Source organism: Hyla sarda, chromosome 6, assembly GCF_029499605.1.
Source record: "Hyla sarda isolate aHylSar1 chromosome 6, aHylSar1.hap1, whole genome shotgun sequence".
Taxonomy (NCBI): domain Eukaryota; kingdom Metazoa; phylum Chordata; class Amphibia; order Anura; family Hylidae; genus Hyla; species Hyla sarda.
In genome coordinates, this window is record NC_079194.1 from 199,303,919 (window position 1) to 199,330,791 (window position 26,873).

At 41.9% G+C, this 26,873-nt stretch overlaps 1 protein-coding gene across 8 annotated transcripts in view; it reads right to left on the reverse strand.

Annotated features, from left to right (window-relative positions):
* CMIP (c-Maf inducing protein) overlaps positions 1-26,873 on the reverse strand; it is a 182,212-nt gene that overhangs the window by 16,573 nt on the left and 138,766 nt on the right. For 6 of the 8 annotated variants that reach the window (XM_056526154.1, XM_056526156.1, XM_056526159.1 and 3 more), the window contains 4 exons: positions 18,947-19,012; positions 13,321-13,347; positions 12,428-12,476; positions 662-787 (listed from right to left, as the gene is read on the reverse strand). In XM_056526154.1, coding sequence (XP_056382129.1) covers positions 662-787; positions 12,428-12,476; positions 13,321-13,347; positions 18,947-19,012 — 268 coding nt within the window. The remainder of the gene's footprint in view (positions 1-661; positions 788-12,427; positions 12,477-13,320; positions 13,348-18,946; positions 19,013-26,873) is intronic. The other 2 variants (XM_056526155.1, XM_056526158.1) reach the window with 1 other exon arrangement.

Sequence of the window (26,873 nt, forward strand, 5' to 3'; positions counted from 1 at the left end):
GACAGAAAAGAACTATACAACTTTCTGTGGAGCATACAGCAGCTGATAAGTACTGGAAGGATTAAGATTTTTAAATAGAAGTACTTTACAAATCTGTTTTAACTTTCTGCGACCAGTTGATTTAAAAATATCTGTTTTCCATCGGAGTACCCCTTTAGTACCCCGTTTTTCTGGATTTTTTGCTTATTAGCCCATTATCAGTATAGGTCACCCCTATGCAGCAACACTGAATTAAAAGATGGCCTTCCCATTGTGAATCTTTATCTATTAGCCTAAGTGGAGAGTGGCTATAAAGAGCATGCATTACATGATCCCACATGTATTATAACATTTATACATGAATGATAACTGTGTAAGGCTGCTTTTACATCACATTTGGAGCATGCGGCAGCTGGATCCGCCTCATGCTGGATCGGGGCCATAACCTATTCATTTGAATAAGGTGACTGGCTGCCGTATGCCCCAAATGTGGTGTAAATGCAGCTTAATCCTTGTTTCTCCTGTGGTGGTATCACAGGGTAACTGGACTTACTGTTGGGTAATATTTATTAGGGGGGCCTCTTGGTGGGACGCCTTGTCTACCTTATCAGGGAAGCTTTCTAACAAATCAGGTTGTATGAAGCAGACCACCCCTCCTCAAGTCCATAAAAATCAAACTCACATTATTGCAGACACGTACCATACTGGCAAAAAGTTCACCATCGTCATCACATGCAACCCCTCCAGGGCTGTACAACTGAAACCAGCCATCTTTCCCAGCTCTGACACTTAAAAGACAGGAATGGACCTATGAGATAAAAAGATGATAAAGTTCAGACAATGGAAATAAGTTTAGACAATGAAGATATTCATATTAAGAATGTATTTTGGTGGCAGATTTCCAGAACCCAATGTCAAGTATTTTTTTTCTTTCCAGGCTTGTACCTTTTCCTCATAGAATATTCTGCTGGCATCCCATCCCTATTTTGTAGGAACAAACCCCAATGCTATATTATTGGTTGCTACTGGTTGTTTCATATAGTAGTTGTAAGTGTTAAAGATAATAGATCCATAAAGATCTATGGAGTTATCCTGTCCACAGAAACACCCTTATAACCCACCCTATACCCAGATTTATTGGGGCCCTTTAAATAATAAAAGCTGCACAGGCAACAACTCCTAAAATCTTTTCTATATCTCCCCCCAGATTGGCAGGAAAATCACTCAAAGCATAAAATCTTCCAATACATATAGAGAAATATTTTCAGTGCAGTCATTAAAATAATGTAATCTCCTCTGTATTTGTAAAATTAGTGCTGCAAAAACGTCCTATAATAAAGCCATTCAACTACAACAAAACAGTTTTCCCCCCCAAAAATGTTGAAAATACCATTTTCATTGAAGGAAGATATAGTTAATAAAAAATATATAAAGATAAAATGCCAAATACATTGAATGTATTCAAATGGTGCCAAACAACCCACCAAAAAGGTAAGCTATGACAAACTGTAGTTTCGGTGATATTATAGCTAAGGAAAAAAAAACAAAAAAACAACAGACAAGCACCAAAGGGATCCTGGGACGTCAAGACTCACGCCAATCTTAAAGGGAAAATGTTGTGTTTCAAAAAAAACAAAAAAAAAACAAGTAGGCACCCTCTACACCAGGAGTTCTCAACCAGAGGTACACCAAGGTTTATGTGGGGGTGCGGCAATTCGCTGACAAATACAAGCCACGAATTGGCCAGTATTTGTCAGTGCAGAGTGGGGATAGGACGCCGCAGTCACTATATTGTACTGTGGCCTGAGCTGCGGCCGTGGCCACTTTACGTGAGCTGCAGTGCCTGCCGGGCCCGACATGTGACGTCCCCGATGTTGTGCGGAGGTGCCGTCACAGTGCAGAAGGATGTCACCTGTCAGTGTGGCTCCTGCTGAACGGGATAGACACAAGCCTGGTATGCATGTTAAACTAAGTGTAACACCGCAGTACGGGGGGTGTTATTGTATGTATCTCATATTGGCCCAGGGGGATTGGAGGGGGTAATAATGGCACAGGGGGATTAAGATGGATGGGGGGGGGGGATGGGGTTGTAAAAGGCAAAAGGGAATTAAGACGGGGCAGGGGGGATGATGGCAAAAGTGGATCAGAGGGGGGGGGGAAATAATGGCACAAGGGGATTAAGATGGAGGTGGGTAATCATTATTTCCCCCCCCCCCCCCCCGCCCCATCTTATTCCCCTTGTGCCATTATTCTTTCCTCCCTCTGATTTCCTTGCCTTTATCCGATTATGGCAAAAGGGGATCAGAGGGAGGGGAATAATGGCACAAGGGGATTAGATGAAGAGGGGAATAATGGCACAAGGGGATGAAGTATCACATTAGAAAGGTAAGCACACGCCATTATGAAATGAAGTACGGTACTTATATGAGTTATTTTGTCTGCGGATAGATGAGATGTGACCAAAAATCAGCAAATTTGGCCTTTTTTTAAGTTTACGCCATTCACTGTACAGGACCATTAACATTATATTTTAATAGTTCGATCATTTACGCATGCAGCGTTACCAAATATGTTAATAATTTTTTGTTATCTCACCTCCTGTGCACTCGCACTATAACCCAGTGTATTGAGTTTAGTGCGGGTGAACAGCCTGTCAGTTTGTAAGTACCAGGGCATGGGACGTACAATTACATAAACTGTCCTTAAAGGGTTAAATATATACCAAACAGTAAACGGCAGCAGCACACTCTGAGAGTTGAAGTTCCACTGAAGTTACTAAAGTGCAGGGGCAAGCATAGAGAAAAAGAAATAAGGTCCACATAATCCCCGTAGTATACAAGACCATAAAAAAAAATAAAAAGCAGCAGCAGTTTAATGCAGCACTCTATAATAGTGAAAAAACATGAAAATGTTTTATTCCATCATAAGGTGAAAAGCAGCTCTACTTATTCACTACTAGAGCGAGATATATTTACAGTGCTGGCACTATGCAAGAAATTCATAAATGTATTAACATATTCTGTTTTGGTGTTCGCTTTATCCAATGTTAAAGTGTCTGTGACAAGTAACAGAGACACGTCAAAAGTTATGATCAGTCGGGGTCTCAGAGCTGAGACTCGCATCGATGAGAAGAACAAGCGGGGAAAACATATGTATTGGGCTCCTCTTATCTATAGGGGGCCCTTTGCATAGTTTGTTTTGGGTGGCACATAGGCAAGATTCCACCCTAACCGGGTTCCCATTGCTGCTCAGCCGATCACAGGCCAAGCAGGCCATAGCTGCGGCCAGTGATTCCCTGAGCTGTCACCATTTAAATGTTTTAATAAATAAAATTATTCTATCAAGCTAAAGCATTTCATTTATGTATTTAGTTTTAGTACAATGTAGTTTTAATGTTATTTATTAATAAAGTGTGTACTGGGGGCTGCCATTACTGTAGCCTCTTTGTGGTGTGTCACTTCACAACACCTACACACTTGCTTTATGGCAGGCACAGGGCACAAGAAAGTTAAGACTGAGAGTGTCTCATAGAAAAGCATGGTCTGCTTACTGCTCATGTGCATAGAACAGGCTAGGCGAAATGAAAGGGAGATCCAGCACCATTTTCTTGAAGTCCCTGAGGAGCAGTGACCTATGAAGAGACATCTAGTCTGTTTTTTACCACGCTTCAGACACCAACAAAATGGTGACAGTGGAATTGAAAACGACATTACCCCCTCCCCCTCTCCTTTTGCACATAGACAGAGGAGGAAGGTAGACTGGCGAGGTCTATTTTGCAGCAGCCAAACAAGTTCCTTGCTTTCACCAGATTCCTCAGGTTTGCTCCCACTGTTGGTCAACAGTGGGAGATATGACAAGTTTAACCATTTTTCATATTTTGTGACAAGTAAATATTGTTTTTAATATTTCCAAAAATATTAAAAAAATGTGGAAAAAAAATTAAAATATATCACATATGGAGACACATTCTCTTTAAGTAATCTAAAATGCTGCAGTCCTCAACAAACTAGTATTATTAGAAAGGAAGGTGACAATCAACTTTATCATAAAAAAAAGTCTACCAGGCATAACATTCTGGTGACTTATAAAAAGAGCTTACATGGAAAAGACAACCAAATATTCCAAAAATCTGACCCAGAAGCATATATAGTAGTGGAAATAAACATAAAATGACAGCATAACAGTATAGTTGGAATATAGTATTAATAGGACCCGTTTCTGGTTGGCCCACAGATCCCAAACATTGAATAACATAGAACAGTACTTTGCGGTAAAAATGATCATCTTTAGAATACTGCATTCTAAAAGTTTAAATTTAGCTCTGCGGACTGAAGGACTAAAAGACACCTGGTCATTATGGGGAAGCCTTTTAGGTTTTTCTCGCTAGGACCCTATAAAGACAAACTGTAAATGTTCCTTTAATTGCTGGTAATGAGGCAGACTATTCATATGCTCTTTGAATAAATATGTTCTTTGTGCGTAAACATCTGACCCAGTTTATAGGAAATGAGGAGTATTTCTTCATGACAGTGGTAATGCTATGAGGTCATAGGTTAACCTCAAATGAACGGTGCACATCTCTCTCATGCTATTAAGAAATGGTCACAAGACATAGAAAGCTGTCTGCAAGTTGTTTAACACCAAGCATCACAATGGTTACCAAGTCTCAACACAAATTTTGCAAAACATTAACATTTTTCTCTCCTGTGACCATAGGGGGGTTTACAGCAGCTTTTCTTCATTTTATCCTCTGTAACTGGTAAAGGGGGTTGACCTGTTCTTTGACTATCCAATCTCGAAAGGGGTTCAAAGGCTGTGGTGACACAATGCGGTTTACTGGAGGTACCCAACTAATTACCATGTGCGTTTTTACAGCAAATGGCCAAAATCGCTGAAAAAAATTATGCATTTTACCGTTCTTTACATAATTAGCTAAAAACAAAAAGACCCATGTATGCACTCACTGCTCAGTAGGTGTTTAAACGTTCAGGAGTCTGGGATCATGGGGTCCATGCAGATGCTTCTGTCGAGTGCTCAGAGGCAACCAAGGTGGACTCCTGAACGTTTAGACGCCTGCTGAGCATTGAGTGCATATATGCGTCCTTTGTTGTTGGATTACGGATACTTCATCTTAGTATATGCACCCCACAGGTGTCACTTGTGTTGGACCATAAGGACTACTGCTGCTCCGCGAGAAAATATGTACCTAGAGGAAAATTAGTTTATTACTATATAGAGTGTGCTCTTCCGTTCCTTTTCTAGTTTTAGTATATAATTAGCTAAAACTCGCAATTATAACTGCGATTTCTGCCAGACAGGGCAACAATACACTTGGTAATTAGTAACGGTACCACTAATTAGCTACAACGTGTGACCTCAGCCTAAAGGAGTTTTAGATGGGCACATATATACCTAATACTAAGTTTACTTGACTTGAATGTTTACTGGCATCTGCCTTGTGTATTTCCTTTTGGTCCTGTACGTTTTACATTAGGTATGTAATGATCACGATATGAGCATGTAGATATGTATACATACGTAGCAACAGTGCACTTCTTATTTTAGGAAGTGTAGGAACTACCATGAGTAGAAATTTCACAACATGGTAGGTTTCTAATTTCAGAAAATATGTGGGTATAATATAAATTTTTATTTTACAAGTTAGGTATCATTTGTGTTTGTTTAAAGTGTGAAAATAGAGGACTTCCGGTTCAGGTGCTATGCAGTAGAGGCATGCGAAGAGAGAGTTCCCTACCCGCAGGCTGTTTACAGGTCATAGTGAAGTATTTGGATTTTACAGACAAAGTGGCCATCTTGAGAGCGTTCTGCCTGAGACATGACATTCTGATCTTTGAGGGAGCAAAGCTGCTAGAGGTATCTAGGACACGCAAACTGTTTGCTCCAACCTGCACTTCCCTTTATCGCAACTGCATACGATTTGCCCTCATGTACACAGCCCTGCTACGTGTCTTCTTTCCCGATGGCTCCATGGTAACTTACTGCTCCCTGGATGATGCTACTGCAGGTCTATGCAACCTCTTGAACTCTCTGGGACGGAAACCCACTTCTCCTAGACCAGCTCCTATGGATGGCTCTGACAGCTTTGGAATAGCGCCGAGAATCTTCAGATGACAGATGCCAGTCTTCCCAGCTTTCTACTGATTGGAGGTAATTTCCTAAGCACCAAAGATCCCAGGGATCGCAACACGCTGCTGCTTGACCCAGTGTTTCCCTAACGTGATGTGTGGTAATTTTTCCTATTCTGTGAGAGATTGCTCCAGTTATGAGCAGAATAACATGCCTCGTTACTAGATGACCAGACGATGCCTTCTTTGCCAGCAGCGAAAATGTTACTTTTGGGTTTTTGTTTATCAGGTTGATGCAGTTTGTAGTTTTGTAGATGGGGGAGGGGTGGTCTAGCTGGTGAGGGGGGGGGGGGTGATTCAGTTGAGTATTATGGAGGGGAGGGGGGCTTCGAGAGGTTTCATAAGGAATAGAGAGGGGGTAGGAGATGTAGATTAGTTGGGGGGGAGGTGGGAACGGGGAGAGGGGGGACCATAATAGTACAAAAAAAATTAAAAATAAAAATTGTTCTATACATATTGTTATTTCATATTCTCCGACCTGTCTCACCATTTTGTATCACAGCAAAGAAGGGGGAACAGGGATAGCGCACTTATGTCTCTTGTTTTTGGATATACACCTTCTTGCATTTCCTAAGGGCCTTGGCCACTATAATAGCATGGTCTCTATGCTTTGATGACTTGCCTGGAGGCATTGTTTCTTAATCCCGGGGAGGGGATCAGCTGTGATTTTGCCCTTTTGACAAAATAGTGGGGTGCCCTACTTTGAGGGATGCAACGCTAGAATTCAGACATATTCCTTTAGGAGGGGGGGGAGGGGGGTTAGGCGATGAGGACTTATTCTCCATTTCCCTCTCATATGGTTTATATGGGGTAGGGGGGGCGCTCTCTTGTTAGTTGTGCACTGCATGGGAAGAGAGGATGTCCAGAGAGCAGAGGGGACCCTGGTGTCGGAGGAGGCTCATGGGGTTGTGCTACACTCTTATTTGTCAATTCTGTTTTGGGAGGTTATTGGGGCTGTACGTCGTGGGGGGGGGGGTTGTTTTTGTTTTATTTTGGGCCTGACAGCTTTTGGTTTAATTATTGTGCCATGGAAGGTTCTCTTGGCTTAATAAATTCCTCACACAATGCGTATTCTCTCTTAGAACGTTAAGGGACTGAGGTCTCAGAAACGTAGCATGGTTCTCTGCCACCTAAAACATCTTTCGGGAGATGTTGCTCTGTTGCAGGAGACTCATTTGATGGTAGAAGATTACCCCAGAATGCAAAAATGGTGGGTTGACCGAGTTGAAGGGGTGCCAGCAGTTAAAGGAGTAGTCCAGTGGTGAACCCAGTGGTGAACAACTTATCCCCTATCCTAAGGATAGGGGATAAGTTTGAGATCGTGGGGGATCCGACCGCTGGGGGCCCCTGCGATCTCCTGTACGGAGCCCCGACAGCGCGCGGGAAGGGAGCGTGTCGACCTCCGCACGAAGCGGCGGCCGACACGCCCCCTCAATACAAATCTATGGCAGAGCCGAAGCGCTGCCTTCGGCAATCTCCGGCTCTGCCGTAGAGATGTATTGAGTTGGCGTGTCGGCCGCCGCTTCGTGCGGAGGTCGACAACCGCTATCGGGCCGGAGAGCCTGGCCCCCGTACAGAGAGATCGCAGGGGGCCCCAGCGGTCGGACCCCCCGCGATCTCAAACGTATCCCCTATCCTTAGTTTTTCACCACTGGACTACCCTACCCTACACTGCTCCATCCATGTTAGAACAGCCTCTGAGGTGGAAATCTTTAATGTGTATGGCCCTAACACTGACACTGGCTCCTTTCTAGAAGGTTTAGAAGACAGAGTTACACATAGCGCTGTGGGCCACAAGGTGATAGCAGGCGACATTAATGCTGTGATGGATGAGGTGGAAGACAGAAGGAGCAACTATCCCACCGACTAGACGCACCCATGACTCCCCCCTTACCCACTGGGCCTCTCGCAATGGCGTGATAGATGTCTGGCGTGTGCTGCATCCAGAATCACGGGACTTTAGTCACTATTCCCCCCACACATGATTCGTGGTCGAGACTGGATTACTGTTTTCTGTTCCAGTTCCCTGCTTCCTAGGATGCAGCACATCAGTCTCGAGGACATGGTTATATCAGACCATACACCTCTAGCATTACACCTGTCTGATCTGATACCACGTGGCTCCGATTTTATTTAGAGATTCCCCACTGGACTAGCTAGAGATCAGCAATTCCATACCCTATTAAAAGGGTGGTGGGCCCATGTTACCTCCCCTCAACTCTACTGGGACGCTGCTAAGGCAGTACTAAGAGGCAGGATTTTGGCTTACACTGCTACGCTTAAAAGGAAGGTTTCCTCCAAGATTCAAGCCTTGGGTTCCACCCTCCAGGTAGCTTACACTACTTTTACTATTTCTCTCTTTGCCAAATCCAAGGAGGTTTGGTCTGTAGCTAAATTGGCCTATGCCGCGTGGATAGAGAAAAGGGATAATTTGTCACGCACACAGTTTGAGGCCTTTTTGTTTCCCTATGGAAATAAGCCAGGAAGATTACTGGCACGTTTTGCCAAAGGGACCCTCCCTTATAGCCATAAACCAGTACTGTGGGATAGTGCGGGAGCGACATAAAGAGATCCCAAAATTATCTCTGACATATTGCACACCTATTTTCAGGACCTCTAGTCTAATACAGATCCACCTGCCACTCCGGTCCGAAATTGGTTGCGCCAGGCGAATCTTCCTTCCCTCACAGTGGAGGAGCTTTCAACTTTGAACGCTCCAGTATCGGCTGAGGAACTGGAGGGGGTTAGCAGCAGGAAAGGCCCCGGGGCCTGACGGGTTTTCAGGTGACTTTTATAAAATTGTGAAGATTGAAGTGACCCCCCCACCCCCCTTTATTGTCCCTGTTCAACTCTTACCTGCAGGGGGCTCCTATTCCGCAAACTATGAATACAGCATACATTAAAGTTTTACCTAAACCGGGGAATGATTTACTTTCTCCTGACAGGTATCACCCGATAGCTCTCATTAATGTTGACCTTAAACTTATGTCCAAGATTCTAGCTGATCAGCTAGCCCAACTTTTACCCAGTCTTATTTCTCCTTGACAGGTGGGATTTGTCAAGGGATGCTCAGCTGTAGCCAACATACGCAAGGTAATTGTGGTCTTGGATGAGATCCATCTGTGGCCGGCCTGTCACGCCTCTCCTGCTATTTTATCAATAGATGCCGAAAAGGCTTTTGATCACGTACGGTGGGGATGGTTGTGGTCGGTCCTGTCGCAGATGGAATTTCAAGGTCCGTTTTTGACATACATCCTTTCTTAATATGCTACACCAGTGGCTAGGATAGCCACATCAGATTTTCTCTCCCCAGAAAGGGACCAGATAGGGGTGCCCGCATTCCCCCCTACTGTTTAACCTGGCCTTAGAACCCCTCTCCAGACTTCTGGTGTCAGAATCAACAGTGGGGGGCATAAAGGTGGGAGGTGCGGTTGTTTTCCATGCTTTATTTGCTGATGATCTCCTACTATGCTTGGAAAACCCAGTGAGGTCTATCCCAATCGCTTTTGATATTCTGTCAGATTTTTGGACTAGCGTCTGGATATAGAGTTAAAGGGGTTATCCAGGAATCTAACAACAGGCCTTTTTTCTTTCAAAGACAGCGTCCTCCTTGTCTCCAGTTTGGGTGTGGTCCTGCAACTCAGTTCCATTGAAGTGAATGGAGCCAAGTTGTAATACCACACCCAAAGTGGAGACAAGGAGGGCGCTCTCTGTGAAAGAAAAAAGGCCTGTTTTTTTAATTCCTGGATAACCCCTTTAATATAGCTAAGAGTGTTCTATTGAATATCTCCCCACAAGGGAATACTCTAACGGCTGCTGATCTCCCCTTACCCATAGCTCTGACCCCACTTCTTTGAAATATTTAGGAATTTAGGTTGGAAAAACTGCTTCCTCCCTGTATACATTGAACTTCCCTCCCTTAATACATAAAATTACCTCTGAGTTACTTAGGTGGGAATCCCTGCCTAAGTTTTTCTAAACTTCTTTATCAGTTGCAAACTATTCCAATCCTGTTGCTTTATCGTGATGTAACTACCCTTACTTCATCATTTACTAGGTTTTTGTGGGCTAATAAACATTCCTGTATTGCCCTAAAGAAATTAATGTTGCCCAGGGCAAAGGGGGGGGGCTGAATTTCCCTGATATTAGACACTATAACGTGGCTTGCCTCTTTTGCCACAGTACTGACTAGCTTTGAGAAAGTGATATGTGCTCTAACACTAATGCCCTCCTGGGCTCTGGGTGCTCTCCTTCACACTAAGTTTGGAGCATTACCCTGTTCTGTCAAACATAGTGTAACTCTCCGTGATACCATAGCAGCTTGGAAGATTTGTAGGGCGTCCATGAGACTTCCCTTCGCACTAAGCAAACATATGCCCCTGTGGGGGTCACCCAGAAGTTCCCCAAGGAAGAGAGAACAGCATGTACCATCGATGGAGGGAGGCGGGGTTATATACGGTTAGTCACCTTCTCCATCAGTCAGAGCCACGATTTCTCACGTTCGATGAGGTACGTCAGAAGTATGCCATACCGGTGGGACACTACCTACCCTACTGTGAGGTCAAAGCCTTTTTGTCTTCTCATCTCTCTGACATATCTAAAGAAATGGCACCTACCTCTTTTGATAGCTATAGGTCATCAGATTCGGCATGTCACTACTTATCCACATTTTATCGACACTTACAAAGGAAGGGGACGAAAACTCTGCAATCCTCCCTTTTCCGATACTGGGAAACTAAACTGGAAGCTGACTCCTTAAAGGGGTACTCTGGTGGTCAACGTGTTTTTCCGTTTGTGACTTACCCTATTTGTTTTGTTTCATTTCTATTCTTGTTGTTTAGCCAACTCTATTTCCGTTCTTTGTTGTCTTTTTATCGCCCACTTTGTTTTGCTATCTTTGCTTCCATTTCCTGCTTCTTGCTGTGCTGAAAACTACAAATCCCAGCATGCCACATGCCTTGCTGGTTTGGGGCAGCTCCTCTTTTTTGTTTTGTTTGTTTGTTCAGCCCTTTACCCATCCTACTATTTTCCCGGGTCAGCCCCCTTATACACATCACACTAATATGATCAGACCTGGTTGGGATACACTGTCATACACACACAAAAGGGACTACAACTCCCAGCATGTATCATTCAGGAGTCTTCAGTCTGTGGTATAACACCAGCATGCTGCCTCTGTAGTCTTCTGGGGGTTGTAGTTCACCACAACTCTGTAGGGCATACACCAGTGTTTCCCAACCAGGGTGCCTCCAGGTGTTGCAAAACTACAACTCCCAGCATGCCCTGACTGCCTTTGGGCATGCTAGGAGTTGTAGTTTTGCAACAGCTGGAGGCACACTGGTTTGGAAACACTGGTGTAACATGATGTGTATGCTGAATAGGCTAGAACAGTGTTTCCCAACCAGTGTGCCTCCAGCTGTTGCAAATCTACAACTCCCAGCATGCCCAAAGTCTGTCAGGGCATGCTGGGAGTTGTAGTTTTGCAACAGCTGGAGGCATACTGGTTTGTAAACACTAGCATACACACACACACACACACACAACAGGGACTACAACTCCCAGCATGTGTCATTCAGGAGTCCCCCTCCCCCTTCACATATAGAGGGAGATTTATCAAAACCTGTGCAGAGGAAAACTTGCCCAGTTGCCCATAGCAACTAATCAGCTTGCTTTTTTCATTCTTATGAAGGCCTGTGAAAAATGAAAGAAGCAATCTGATTGGTTGCTATGGCCAACTGGGCAAGTTTTCCTCTGCACAAAATCTCCCCCATACCAGTACCAGTAAAAACAGGGATGGATGGATCCCATATATAGATCTACGTAGATTCATTTTTATCAGAGTTTTACTTTTATACTAAGAGCAGTTGTAAGTGTAATGGAGAATGGATAATTATCCATATAAACTGAACACAATGGGGGAGATTTGTAAAAATATGTGCAGAGGAAAAGTGGAGCAATTACCCATAGCAACCAGATTGCTTCTTTAATTTTTAAAGAAGCATCTGAATAATGAAAGAAGCGATCTGATTGGTTGTTATGGGCAACTGCTCCTTTTCCTCTGCACAGGTTTTCATAAATCTGCCCCTTATAATACAGCAAGCAATATATTAAAGAAAATGTGAAATGACAGAACGTCTTTTATTGCCACAATGGTGGATCTAGACAGTTATGTTGTTTCTATGACAGTGAAAATAAGTGTTAGTGAAAATAAGGCATTTTATCACAGCTGCCTTGCAATAACTCACAATAACACAAGCTATCCAGCTCTTAACACCATCATCAGGCCCTGGGGAAATTCTTACCTCTTGCCTGGGATCCTCTGCAAATCTCTGAATGACGTATTTCAGTTCCCTACATGGGCAGGACAAGAAAACACAGGTTACTTGGCTCAGCTGGGAAGTCCATTCAATATACATAATAACATGTAATTGTACAAGACCACGAGAAAAGAACGTTCTCTTATAGTGCTCGTGTTTTCTGATAAATTCTACTTGAATAAATAGAAAAATGTTTTGCACTGTACTTTTAAGACCTGGCATAAACCAATAGAACAAGCTCATATAAGAATCATAATAAAGGCAGATTTATAAATCTGTCTGTGAGACAAACTGACTTGTTTGCCCATAGCAACAAACATTTCTCAAACTCTACTGTTAAAGTGAAAGTCCTTTCTTTCCTATACCCACCACCCCACTCCACCTTGCACTGATTTACTGCTAAAATCAGAGAGAGATGAGTGGAGAGATGTTATTAGCTCACTAAGGGATCAAGTTACATGCAACCATTGATGTCTATGGAGAGGGGAATAAGTGCAGTACGGGTTCTAGTGCTTGATTTACGGCTATGCTGCTGGATAATGTCCTTAATATTGCTGATAGTTCTGAGGGTGAATACAGCACTGGTTGAGACAGTAAAACATTTTACTAGGGCGTGAAGCTTCTCTGTTGGTCTCACTCTCTGTACATCCTCCCTCTCTCCATAGACTTCTATAAGCAGCATGTTACTGATCTTCACTCTTGATTGACAATCATGACAGATTTTGCAGTGGATTGAGACTGCCAGAGGAATAGTTTAGTGATTCAAACATTCACTTGTTCAATTGTTTTATGCAAAGTTTGTTAAAAAAAAAAAAAAAAGACAGTGTCCAATAATGGCATTTTATAATTTCAGTATTTATGAAGAAATTTATACCTACTTTGTAAAGGTTTCATGTGCAAGGGCTCTGTAACAAAAAGAAACATGTTTATTACTTACATGTTTTCAAAAGTAAAGCTGTCCACATATTACACTTGGAACCCAAATTCAAATTAAAAGTTTAAGGGTGTATTCACACATACACCTGTGCATATATGATGCTGCAGACTTTAAATGTGTGAACACAGCTTCAAACTAAATATGCACAGTATATTGTACGTGTAAATAGACCTCAAGAGGGTTTTTTATCTTGTAAAGTGATAACATATAGTAAGGATAGTTGGGGGGCTCCAAAAGTCAGACCCCTACCAATCATAATGGGATAACATATCCTAGAGAGATCCTATAAAATGGGGCTTCCATGTATATCAAGGCATGACCCTGTCAAATCCCTTGTCAGGAATATACAGGCATAATTGGCAGATTGTAAATACCAGAACCCTATAAGACCCCGTTAATATTAATGTTGAGAACAGAGCTACAAATATAATTATTTTTGCAATGAAAAATACCGTGAAGCCCCATAGACTCTGTTAATGCTCGTGTGAACCAAGCTTGTCATAGGACTTTCTCTGGCAAGTGACCCAGAAGTCCTCAAAGTGTTCCTGTTGCTTTCACAAACTTTTGACAGCAACTATAAAAATGAATGATAATTTATAAATAATCTGAACTAATGTAATAGAACTAGGGTGTCCACATTTTTTTCCTTCAGTGGGTCACTTTATCAGAAATGTATGTGTGCACTCATTTTCCCCTGAGGAAAAAATTGGGGGAATATTTATTAAAACCTGAGTAGAGAGAGAGTGGTGCAGTTGCCCAAAGCAACCAATCAGATCGCTTCTTTCATTTTTCTTTTTTCAAATGAAAGAATGAACCTCAATGGTTGCCATGGGCAACTGCAACACTCTTATCTACACAGGTTATGATAAATCTATGGTCTTTAACTGTGTAATGCATGCTAATACTCCACAGCAATACAACACATATTAAAAAAAAAAATGTAAATGCTATAAATATTTATTAGGAGTGGATAAAAATAAATTTTTATATATCCCGTTCCTAATTTACTATATAAGTAAATGCTAACAACGGGCTGTTATGTATAATAAAAGTATATGGTTGTTGCAGCCTTCACTTGGTGCTGGGCAGGGTCACGCACGTGACATCACGCCACTTCTTCACGCACACCACAGTAACTGTACTCCGGTGGGTAGCGCTACACCAATATCATCATGCCAACGAAGCTGAGATGCCCCGCAGAGCGCCTCTTAAAGCATCTTGTTAAAGGTCTGGTTACTGCTGGAGATCTCTTAATGGAACTCACAATCCTATTACACATACTAAAGTCAATTTCAATTCAAGACAAGTAACTTGTCTTATTTTCATTCACATATGGCAGAGTTGTTTCCGAAATTTCTTGAAATCACTTTCACAGATTAAACAAATCTAGACACATTGGGGGAGATTTATCAATACTTGTCAAGAGGAAAAGTTGCTGTGTTGCCCATAGCAACCAATCAGATCACTTCTTTCATTTTTGAAAATACCTCTGAAAAAGGAAAGAAGCGATCTGATTGGTTGCTATGGGCAACTCTGCAACTTTTCCTCTGGACAGGTTTTGATAAATCTTCCCCATTGTGCAGTTTCAGTAATTCCATAGTAATTGTGCCCCTGACTGTGACGTAACTATAGAGACCAAGGCCCTGATTCCTAAGGGGGCCCCAAAGCACATCTGCCCCATAAAAGACCAGTATTATAATTGGGGCCCTGTTGCCGGTTTTGCATGGGGGCCCAGAAGCTACAAACTATGCCTCTGGTCACAGTAAACACTAGGAGAATCTACAAACTGTGCAGGTGCTTTGTGCAAACCACACAACATGGTCATGGTCTGGAGACAAAACAAGGAAGCATTCAGTTTGATGGAGATAAATGGAATAGTAATAATACCTTTATTGCCTAACTGAGAGGATATACACTGCAAGCTTTTAAGACCTTCATCTGGCATTGTAAGATCCTCTATTTCTAAGGCTAACACAGTACCAACTCTCATCAGTTCAATGGAGGAAAAGAACAGTACAGGGCATGTAAGTTATTTTACATGACAGCCAGCACCTCTGTATTCTGTACATAATGTACTTGATATGCATCTGATTTTACTCATTTACTTACTGAGAAAGTCCTTTAAGTAAAGAGCTTGTTTCTGGCTGCCTTGTTTTCTAAAGTAAAATAGGGAACAATATTTGTGGCAATGCCAGATTGTGGTACATACCAGTCTCCACACTTTTATAGTGATCTGTATAGGTCAAATCACATACAATGCACTAGCAGGCCATGACTAGCATTAAAGGGGTACTCCGGCCCAAATACATTTTATCCCCTATACAAAATATAGGGGATAAGATGTATGATCGTGGGGGTCCTGCCGATGGGGACGCCTGCGATCTATCATTCTGCACCCACCTTTGTGAGCTCTCCACAGCCCTGGAAGCTCCGAGTGTGAAGCGTGACGACCAGAGGGCCGGAGAATTGCGCTGCAGAGAGCTCACAAAGGTAGGTGCTTAATGACAGATCGCGGGGGTCCCCAGCGGTGGGACCCCTGCGATCATACATTTTATCCCCTATCCTTTGGATAGGGGATAAGATGAATTAGGGCCGTGGCCACAGCTTTTCAGCACTGCAGCCTGGATACCTAGGTAACTCCTTGTTTGTTTTATTAGTAATGTGCCTCAACAGGTGGTGATGGGGGGGGGAGTCTGGCTTGGGGCTTCATGTGTTCCTGCACATGTTTTCTAATGACTTAGAGAAGATCCTGAGATCCTCCGCAACATGGTTTCTAGGATACAAAAATAGCTGATAAGTGCTGTAAATGTGTAATTGTGCATTATGCTGCAAAGTGATAGCTAACGCATGGGTAATACCAGTTACACAGAGCTAATGTTCTATCCGAATTAAAAAGTCATGTATAAGTGTATTATCACTATTACTGTGCTAAAATATAACTTATCTCCACATAAAATGAACCCTCCAGCAGTGTTTCCGATGTATTATTGCCATTATAAATAATGTTGAAATAGAAGTTATGTTTTGTTTCCGATGTATTGTTGCCATTATAAATAATGTTGAAATAAAACTTATGTTTTAGCCCTTTGCACTTCCCTGTGACAATCTATTATACATACCACTTTTCCTATGTGGACGGGTGGATCTAAACTGTTCACTAACATCTATTAACTTACATTTGAGTACTTGGAAGCCCTGTATGACATAATCCTCACTTTATTGATGTGCACACTTTACAGACAGTGCTAAGAGTGTTTGAACAGCACGAACACATGACCTATCACGGAAGGGGAAACTTTTTCATGTAAACATTTCTATTTCAGTCTATGGCTTTCCTCCATTGTGCCAGCCTCTCACCACACGCTCATAAACTTTATTCTGTGACTACTTTTGTTTTGTCAGAGAACCCAAGTGACTTAATTAAAGCTCGGTCACATCTCCATTAATGAGAATGACAAAGCAATTATAGGTGACATTGCAGAGTAAGTTGCATCACGTACAGTGGAATAATGCAGTCCCGCGTGCATTGCTGAAAGACAAATTTGGCCAAATGACGACAGTAGGTTTTTTTGCTGCCTCTAACTTTAATACCTGCAGTCACTTTGCTGAAACTGATCCATGAACAAAGTAAGAAGGGCCCTGGAGTATAGTTGGTTGGTAAATGGGACAATTACAGCTGTTAATAGCTATTCTCCACGGGGCCTAGTTTTTTTTCAAAGACAAATGCTCATTAATCCACTCCTCAAGGATTACTGTTGTTTCAGAAGCAAATATACTGCTTCAGTTCCACCAAAACAAGAACACATGCCTCTCAAATGAGCTTTGTATACATGGGGGATTTGTTTTGACCCTCAACTCCCAAAATGAGATGTCAGGGCTGCACCCACTATGATGTTTTAGGGCAAATTTCTTAACATTCAATGCATGAATTTCTGTGTCTATGCCAGGGCACCCTTTCCCCACTGTCTTGCCAAGTATAGTACAGCTGTTTTATGTGGCAGAGAAACCCTCAGGCCCTCTAAAGTTCTAGGACCAAGGTTACTGCAACCTATGTACTTACAGGTATGACACTGTTACCTAATTTTAGGAGATCTGGATGATCAGGTTATATACCAAGGAGAAACTATTGCAAGAATAGGAGATTAAATCCAATTAATCCCATTGCGCTATATGGATTAGCCGCCACCCAGTAATAAAGTTTGAGATCAGGGATGACAACGCAGTATTGCCAATGCCACCATTTGCAAACAAGAAAAGAACAGCTGCCACTTCTGCCAATAGTGTATTCTACAGATAGATTATTTATGTATATCTAAGTCCAGATTGGGCTGGGACATGTGTCTTGTAATATGGACATATGTATGTATCCATAGCTCAATGTGTGAATGCAGACTTAGCTTGAAAATGTTTTCTCACAACGACAAAAGATTTAGTTGTTTAGGGTTCATAAGTTACTACTGGAACCACACAGATCCCTAAGCTAAATGTTCACAGTGCCCCCAAAGAAGTGAATGGCACCATAATGTATGATTAAATCCAAATTTTACAAAACTGCATTTTATGAAATTATACGATACGAAAAAGTAATGTGTCAGAAAAACATATAATTTGCATAAAATTATATTCAAAGTCAGAAGCCATTTGTAACATAGCCTTTTGCGATAAAAAAAATAAAATAAAAACTGTCACAATGCTAAATTCTGCAACATCACGGTTTCATTTATTTCTACTTTACTGAACAAGGGACCAATCACAATTGTATATAGTCACAATACCTATATTTATATATGTTGAGAATTGTACTTTTATTTTTGCTGATTGCTGTTTGTAACAATATAAAAGTGCTCAGTGTGTTAGCAGCTGAAGAGGCAAACTTGTGGTACTGGTATTGCTGGAATAATTTCTTCAGATGGTTAAAGGGTACCTCTCATCAAATAAACTTTTGATATATTTTAGATTAATGAATGTTGAATAACTTTCCAATAGCATGTTAATGAAAAAAATGCTTCTTTCTATTGTATTTTTCCCGATCAGTCCTGTCAGCAAGCATTTCTGACTCATGCTGGAGTCCTAAACACTCAGAGCTGCCAGCCTGCTTTGTTCACAGCCAAACAGGCTGTGAACAAAGCAGGCTGGCAGCTCTAAGTGTTCTCCTTTGTGAACAAAGCAGACTGGCAGCTCGTAGTGTTTAGGACTCCAACATGAGTCTGAAATGCTTGCTGCCAGGACTGGTAGGGAGAACCCTAGTGGTCATTTCTTCAAAGTGGAAAATTAAATAGAAAGAAGCATATTTTTTTAATAACATGCAATTGTAAAGTTATTCTGCATGCATTAATCTATAATATATCAAAAGTTTTTTTCATGAGAGGTACCCTTTAAGTAAAGTCTAGTGTACAACATTGTAACTGTCTTCTAGACATAAGTAACTATCTGACCAAAACAACATCTACTCCATGTTCACACACCATAAAAAAAATAAAAAGATAGGTAAGAACATGCTATATAGAACTCCCTAAAGTCCTTATAATTTATAAGCAGATAATAGATATTCACAACACTATACTCACTCCTTGGGAAACGGGATGGGTTGCAACAAACTTGCCAGGGCTGGCCGCCAATCATCATAGTCTGACCTGCAAAACAAATATAATTTTCTTGTTAGCCCATTTACAAAGTAATAATTTAACACTTAGGAAAACACCATAAAGTACATATTTAATACACCCCAATCATAAGCCAAATAAAAAAGATTAGCATTTTATTACAGCAACACTGCAGTTTATTCATGGAAAAAAAATGGACATTTGTTAAAATATATTACTTTACTGGAATCATCGATGATCATTTGTAGCTTGGTAAAGATCCTTTATAATTTTACAAAACACATTGGCAGTCCAGTCCTGGGACTGTGTCTAGTATTGAAGCTCAATTCTACTTAACTGAGTTCTAGACTATCTTTTATTCTCATGATTCTAGTTTAATATATCCCATCAGGTCTATTGTTCCCATGACTATTCGTAGAGTCTAGAGAGCTGAGGCTCTAGTCTTTACCTATTATTTATATGAACAACGATCTAGAACACAGGCCCATAAAACATAATGGTCATTTGGGAAACGGGGGCAGAGACATGTCAAAAGTTCTCATCAGTCCAGTGAAGTAAGAGGGCATTCTGTGTGCTACGAACCCCACCATTTACTACAGTAAAGAGACTGTGACCCTTTCAATGTATTGATTTAAATAATAATTTGAACAAACTTTGCATAGATTAACTGTACAAGTGAATGAAAGAAACTCTGGTATATGTGTTATTAGACAAATATGCTTTTTTATCCCATTATCTAACTTTTCCCTTTCCCCTTACCTCATGATGTTAAAATAGTCTCTAAAAATAAGCTCAACTTTAGACTTTGCTTGCAGACACAGGACATAGTTGGGGGGGGGGGGGGGGGGGGGGAGTTCTGTCCACTGGCTCTGGGAGAACTGCAAATTAAAGAAAAGGCCTGCAGAGCAGAACTCTGCAAATAAAGTGCCATATACAAGTTATATAATGGCAGGAAAGAGTGCACAGGGCAGCTTACCCTAAAAAGTCACCTGAAATGACAGGTATGTTAAGAGAGTGGATCATAAAATATTTTTTTATAGCACTGGTGTTCTCTTATGAGGCAGGACCTGAGAGCAATTTCAATCTCTCCTCCCCTCGGCTTACACCCCTTTAAAGCTTTGCCCCTTCCAATGTTTGCCTTTCTGTCTTATCTGAACAGCGCTCCCATTCATAACAATCTGGCATATGGAAGAGCAAGTGACCTTACAATGATACTTAGCCACCTCCACTGCGCCAGCACTAGTTTCTTGTGCGAATCGTGCTCCTATATTTTTCTATGTTATGGACATGGGCACAGGGCAGATGGACGATTAAAGGGGTATTCCAGGCAAAAACATCTTATCCCCTATCCAAAGTATAGGGAATAAGATGTCTGATCGTGGGGGGGGCCTGCTGCTGGGACCCCCCGTGATCTCCCTGCAGCACTATGTGGGCTGCGTCTCCAGTTTCGGAAACCTCCGGGTTTCCGGGACTGGGGACGTGACGTCACGCCTCGCCCCCTCCATTCATGTCTATGGGAGGGGGCATGACAGCCATCACGCCCCCTCCCATAGACATGAATGGAGGGGGCGTGGCGTGACGTCACATCCCCAGTCCCGGAGATTTCCGAAACTGGAGACGCAGCCCCGCAAATGGCCCCCCGTGATCAGACATTTTATCCCCTATACTTTGGATAGGGGATAAGATGTTTTTGCCCGGAGTATATAACAAGGCACAAGTATATTGAAAGACATTAGTGACCTGTTATTAGAATTAACCTGTCTTTTACTAAAACTCTGTAGAAGTGGCCAACCCCTTTAAGAGACATTGCCATTTTCTGCTTTGTTGTGGTGCCCATTTTTGCAAAAGCAATAAACAGGAAGTGCAGCCGTTTTGATTGTAACCCTTGAATGCGCTTTTCTGTGAATTGTCACTTTGTTATTGACAGAACATAACGGCAAAATAAAAAGAGAAACCTATTCAAAGGATATATCCACTATGTCTGCACTTCCTGTTGCAACATTTGGAAAACCACCACAACAGAAGTAGAAAATCTCAATCTCTGTAAGAGATCGAAACCGAAAAGGGCTCATGTATGCCGATTTGGGTCTAACTGTTGCCATATATTCTCTCGGGAGACACCATATTGTAGGGGAGGAGAATACCATGGTAAACTGTGTTATTATTATTTTTTTTTCTTTTTTGCTTGCTGTGTAAAATCCCATAATTGTTTAAGGCGCTGTTTGCTAAATTTTGCCATGTTTTCTCAGCTGTATTCGTTGCCACATGTGAATCCGGCCTTATTTTATTGAGGAGAATATGGCTACAGTAAATCTATTCTCAGAGAGAGAACAGCTGCCCTGCATTCCCTAATGCCCATCGTAAACACAAATCTCATGTGTTGGGCACAGTAGTAGTGGAAAGTTCTTTAGGAGTTACAGTATCAGGCGTTTTCTTTATTTGTGCAGCGGTCACCTGCTGTGGCAGTCATTTACAAGAATCTTAGACACAGTTACGGTATCTGGCACTCTCTGTGGTCATTATTCGAGGCTCTGCTTTAACTGAGTTCTTGCATGGAAGTTTAAAAGTAAATAAAGCAAGAGTTTCCCAGCATTTGCTACTGTTGTCATCCAGGGAATATAAGCTTTACATAACCTGGATGGGAACTTATAAAGAGATACATCAAAAGCTCCAATGTGTGGGAGTCTGTGACCCTACTGATCTTTGAGACAAAGGGGCCAATGTTGTTCGTCATTGAGAAAGATTAAGATGGGACATAGCAATGAATCATATAGTTAGGGGGTCCTGTCAAAAATTTTTTTTTTTTTAATTATTTTTTCTTCCTCCATACAGATCCATCCTTCTTATAGCATACAGATTATATGGAACATCCTGTGCTTGTGTCCATGTGGTTTTTATGTAAAATAAAGTGTGACCCTCTGCAATTCTGACCCCATTTCCTTTGCTGGTGAAAGATGTGACAGCTTCAAACCATAATTCCATAGACTTGCGCAATTTCCTTTTAGAACTTTATTTTTTATTTTTTTTATTTTTTTAACAAATCTGTTTTTATTGATTTTGTCACATAACATAGCAAGTAGACAAGGCAGAATTACAGACAGCAAAGAAGGAAATCAACCTGCCTTCAACTAGTGCGTGTAATCATATGTGTCACAAGATATGTCGACAATGATATCAAATACACGTAGGCAAGAATCTATAAACAATAACAATAAACAAAATATAAAGTAAAGATAAAAACATATAAAGTTTCGTCTGAGTCAGACCGTGATAGAGTAATCGCAAGTCGCTCATAATAGGGTCGGGGGGGGGGGGGCGGCGAGAGTAATATTTGCACCTAATAAACATATAAGGTCCAAGGACGGGCGCACGGGTATCGAGGAAAAAGGGGGGGGGGGTGTAGGGGGGAGGGGGAAGGGTGTTGTTGTTACCCCCCCTACAGCTTATGCGGACTATATCCACAAGACCAGGGAAGTTATATCAGTTATCTAGGATGGGATACAGGTGATATATTGGGTCGTATCAAGGTGTTTGTATTTGAGCCAGGGGCCCCACAGGACTTCAAATTTTTCATGGGACAATGTTTGCCAGCTGGACATTTCCTCCATTCTGCAAATTTGGTTTATCTCATCAATCCATTGATTTTTGGTGGGGGGTATCGTTTGACGCCACAATTGGGGGACGAGCGATTTTGCTGCCGCTAGCATATGAGTGGGCAAGGATTTGGCAGAGGGTTTAAAGGTAGGAGTGGATAAGGCCAAGGCGATGAGCGCCATAGACAACTGGATAGAGCCTCGGCAAACTATATTAATAACATCCTCCACATCCCTCCAGAAGGGTTGAATAATCGAGCAGGTCCACCAGATGTGGGTCAGTTTCCCCACTTCCTTCCCGCACCTCCAACATAGATTTGAATTTGTGAGGCCGAACCTATGTAAGACCTCAGGTGTTTTGTACCACCTCGACAGTAATTTTAAATGGTTTTCTTGCAATTTAATGCAGCGGGAGAAGCAATGGGAGCAGCTAAGCACATGCCGGCGAATCTCATCAGAGAGCTGAATATTTAGTTCCTTTTCCCAAGAGTGTAGGTACAGTGGGAAGTTAGAGGTCGTATCTCGTAAGAGAAGGCCACTAAATGTGGACATCTTAAGTTTGCCTCTTTTGTCTGTAACAGCGAGATCATCCAACCATGTAGTAGTCACGGCAATGGAGCATTACTTCATGAAAGCTATGCAAACCTGTCTTGCAGCGTAACCAAAGAAGGTGGCAGAGGGGTGAGAGTGTATCAAGGATTGGAGTAGCTCTAGACTAGGTGGGGTGGTGTTATGGAAAAAGTCAGCTAGTGTAACTGTGGCTAGCTGATGCCAAACAGGGTTCCCATGTTGAGTAGGAACATTCAGCAGCTGTGGAATGATTGAGGCTGGAGCAGCAGGGGTTATCACCCTAGAGGTATGGTTTCTAGTACAGAACTCATGTTTTATCAGTAAGGTGCCTTTTAACAAAGGGTTGCGAAGGAAGGCAATCTCGTTTTTTTCAGGCGCCCAACGTAAGCTTAACTTTCTTGGACCCAGCTGCCCAGTCTCAATGTCAGAGTCTCGCAATGTTCCAGTGCCAGTGACCAGCTCAACCCAGCGTTTCAGGTGCAGAGCTTTGTAGCACAATTCAGCATCAGGTAAACCTAATCCTCCCAACTGTTTTTTGCGAGTAGAACTTTTATTTTTGGCTAGAATTGGTTTCTCAGAAACTACATTGTATTCAAGGAAAATTTGCAAATATACACTGTAAAGTCCATCCACCTGTTATGGACATGAGCGAGCAACTGATAAAGCACCAAAATCTGTGCAAAACTTGTTTTTTTTAATGGAAATCTATCAATCTGTCTGTCTGTCTATCTATCTAATTAAAGTGGTATTTCGGGATAACAACATTTGTTTATATGTTGCTGGGGTTGGTGTAAATAAAAAAATAAAAAGTGATACTTAACTCAGGCCTCCGCAGCTCCCATTCTCAGAAGGACCTGCCTGCTGAGCCAATCATGGACGCAGCAGTGTCCAGTCTTAGCCATTAATTGGCTTAGACATCTCGTCTCGGAAGCAGGGAGAAGGGGTGTTCAGTAGTCGACCAGGAGGTGAAGGAGTTGTGGGGGACTGAAAAATGTATAACTTTTTTTTTTTTTTTTTTTTTTTTTTTAAGCATCAGTCCCAGTAACCTATATAAATGCTGCTATTTTGCAATACTCCTTTATTACTGGTCTTTTTATCTAAATATACAAAAATTTGTTCCCAACTCCTAATCAGAATAAATCACTAGAACAAAAACTTATCTACAGACTCTAGAAACTATAACCTGTCATTTTTAAATGTGAAACTTTTTTTTTAAACTTATTTTACAGCCTTATGATTCATGGTAAATGTGTGAGATTATGCTGTGTAGCACACTATTTTTTTCTGTGAACCCAGCCTAAGAGCCTAAGCTTAACAAGCTCTCATACGTTGTGCATTAGAGTTTACACATTCAGGTTTATAGATGCGGTTGGTCATGTTGAGGACATATATTAACTCCGGGGAACTAAACCCATAGACCATCCTTTCCCTCTCACCAACCTATGTATTTGTCTAATATCATTTATTAGCTATATACAGCAGTTTCCCTCTTACAGCTGTCACTTACAGGCAGGAAATGACAGAAAAATGTAGTTCTCAAATCCAACTTGTCTTGGTGTAAACCCCTCAGTGAGACCCTTCATGAAAACACCACCTGATTTTTGTCTGATTTCTGTTTGGTCTAGAGCTCTGGCTGTACAGCCACACCTCCCCTCCCTGTGTTTTGAGAGAAAAGCAGTGAAGATTTTAGTCACAACTGAGCACATAGCTGCTGTTTTTCTGCTGAATATGGAATCACTGACTTCTGCTATTCAGAGTACAGCAAGATTTATTGCTGGAGGAAGCATAATCTGAAAGAAAAAGACATGTACAGTGTGTGTGAGCTGCAGTGTAAGCATGCACACAGATAGTGAAAGCAGTTGGCTGGCAGCCATTACACAGAGCTGCACTGACTTCTGGGAGTTGTAGTCTGTGCTGCAAATAAGGAAAACATATTTAGGAGACATCAGGGGTTTAAAGAGCTGCAAAAACCACATGAATAACTACAGAGGACACAGAACAGGTATTGTGGTGGCTTTGGGGCATTTTTATTTTTCTTAACCTCCCTGGAGTACCCCTTTAATAAAAAAAAAAAAGAACTTCATCTGAAAACCTTAATAAGAGATTACAGCCTTACACAACAAGGGCGACAATGAGCACAATAGAAGCTACTCTCAGAAGCTGCGGCCGACATGCCCCCTCCATTCACTTCTATGGCAGGGCCGGAGATTGCCGAAGGCAGCACTCCAGCCCTGCCATAGAAGTGTATGGAGGGGGCGTGTTGGCCGCAGCTTCGGCTGTGGTCGAAAACGCTCGGCTCCTGCATTGAGCAGGAGCGAGCCGGGTCCCCGTACAGGAGATCTCGGGGGGCCCCAGCTGTTGGACCCCCCGCGATCTAACACTTATCCCCTATGCTTAGGATAGGGGATAAGTTATTTTTTCCCACCCATACCGGAGTTCTCCTTTAATTAATGGGGTAAAAAGACGTTCACCTACACCACTCTTGATGAATAACCCCCATAGAGTTCAAAACACCAGACAGGAAAACGGATAAGTCTGAACATACTCCAGAACAAAACAGGAATAAGCTTAATCCCCTAGAAAAATCTCCGGTAAACACAGGAATAACATTACCCTCTGAGTCCCCATGGACAGGTTAACAGGATCTATTGCTAAACAGGAATATCACAATCCCTCCGAACACCTCCAGTAGACACGGAGTCCCCATGGACAGGTAACAGGGTAACAGGGATGCCAAGTTACAATTCAGAAAAACGGATACAACGGGATATAAATATAGAACACTGTTCACACTGAACACAAGACAGGAATAGCAATCCCTCAGAACAACTCCAGTAGACGCAGGAGTAACAATACCCTCTGAGTCCCCATGGACAGGTAACAGGGATGCCTAAATACACAGGCTATAGAGATAGAACACTGTCCACACTGGACACTCCACTAACGAAGTAGCCATTAATAATAAATACAAATAGACTACAGGCCAGCAGCACACTCCACAGTATGGTCAGAAGCTGACCCAGTAGGAAAACAGAAATATAAAAACACAGAACTTCATATGAACGGATACAAGAGAAAACACAGTGTGAACAGACACATAGCAGAAAAGAAATACAAATCCTAAAACGGACTATACAAACACAGATTACAATCTACTATAAGCATGCTACCCAACATGGCTAAAACCAGAAAATACAAAGTGCAAGCTAAGACAGAGATAGTAGATAAAAGCTCAAACAAAGAGTGTTTCACCAAAAACTCCATGCAGCATGTCCAGAATCTTAGCAAGTCAGGATATAATGTAGTCAATCACCAGCCCAGAGGCTAGACTGGGCTGACTTTAAATAGACACACCCAAGGATCTATTGGCTAGCAAGCAAAAGGCTATTAACTATTCCCTGACCAGGGAACATAAAACTGTTCACACACAACCAAACCAATAGTTGTCTGTTAACACAGGCCAATACAGACATGACAAATCCCTTTAAAGATGGTCATATGTACTAGATACTGTATGTGTCAGCTAAACCTGCCATATTTGGCGGGAGCAGCCGATCATCTAATGTGTATGTTGGAGTTTCTCAAGTTTCTCATGATTTCTAGATGTTAGATTTCAACTGCCCAATTCTTTTTGTTCTTGGGAAGAGAATTTGCTGTTCTGGTGGTAATTCTGACTTTAAAAAAAATAAAAAATAAATAAACAATGGCATGAGAAATCCATAGCATAT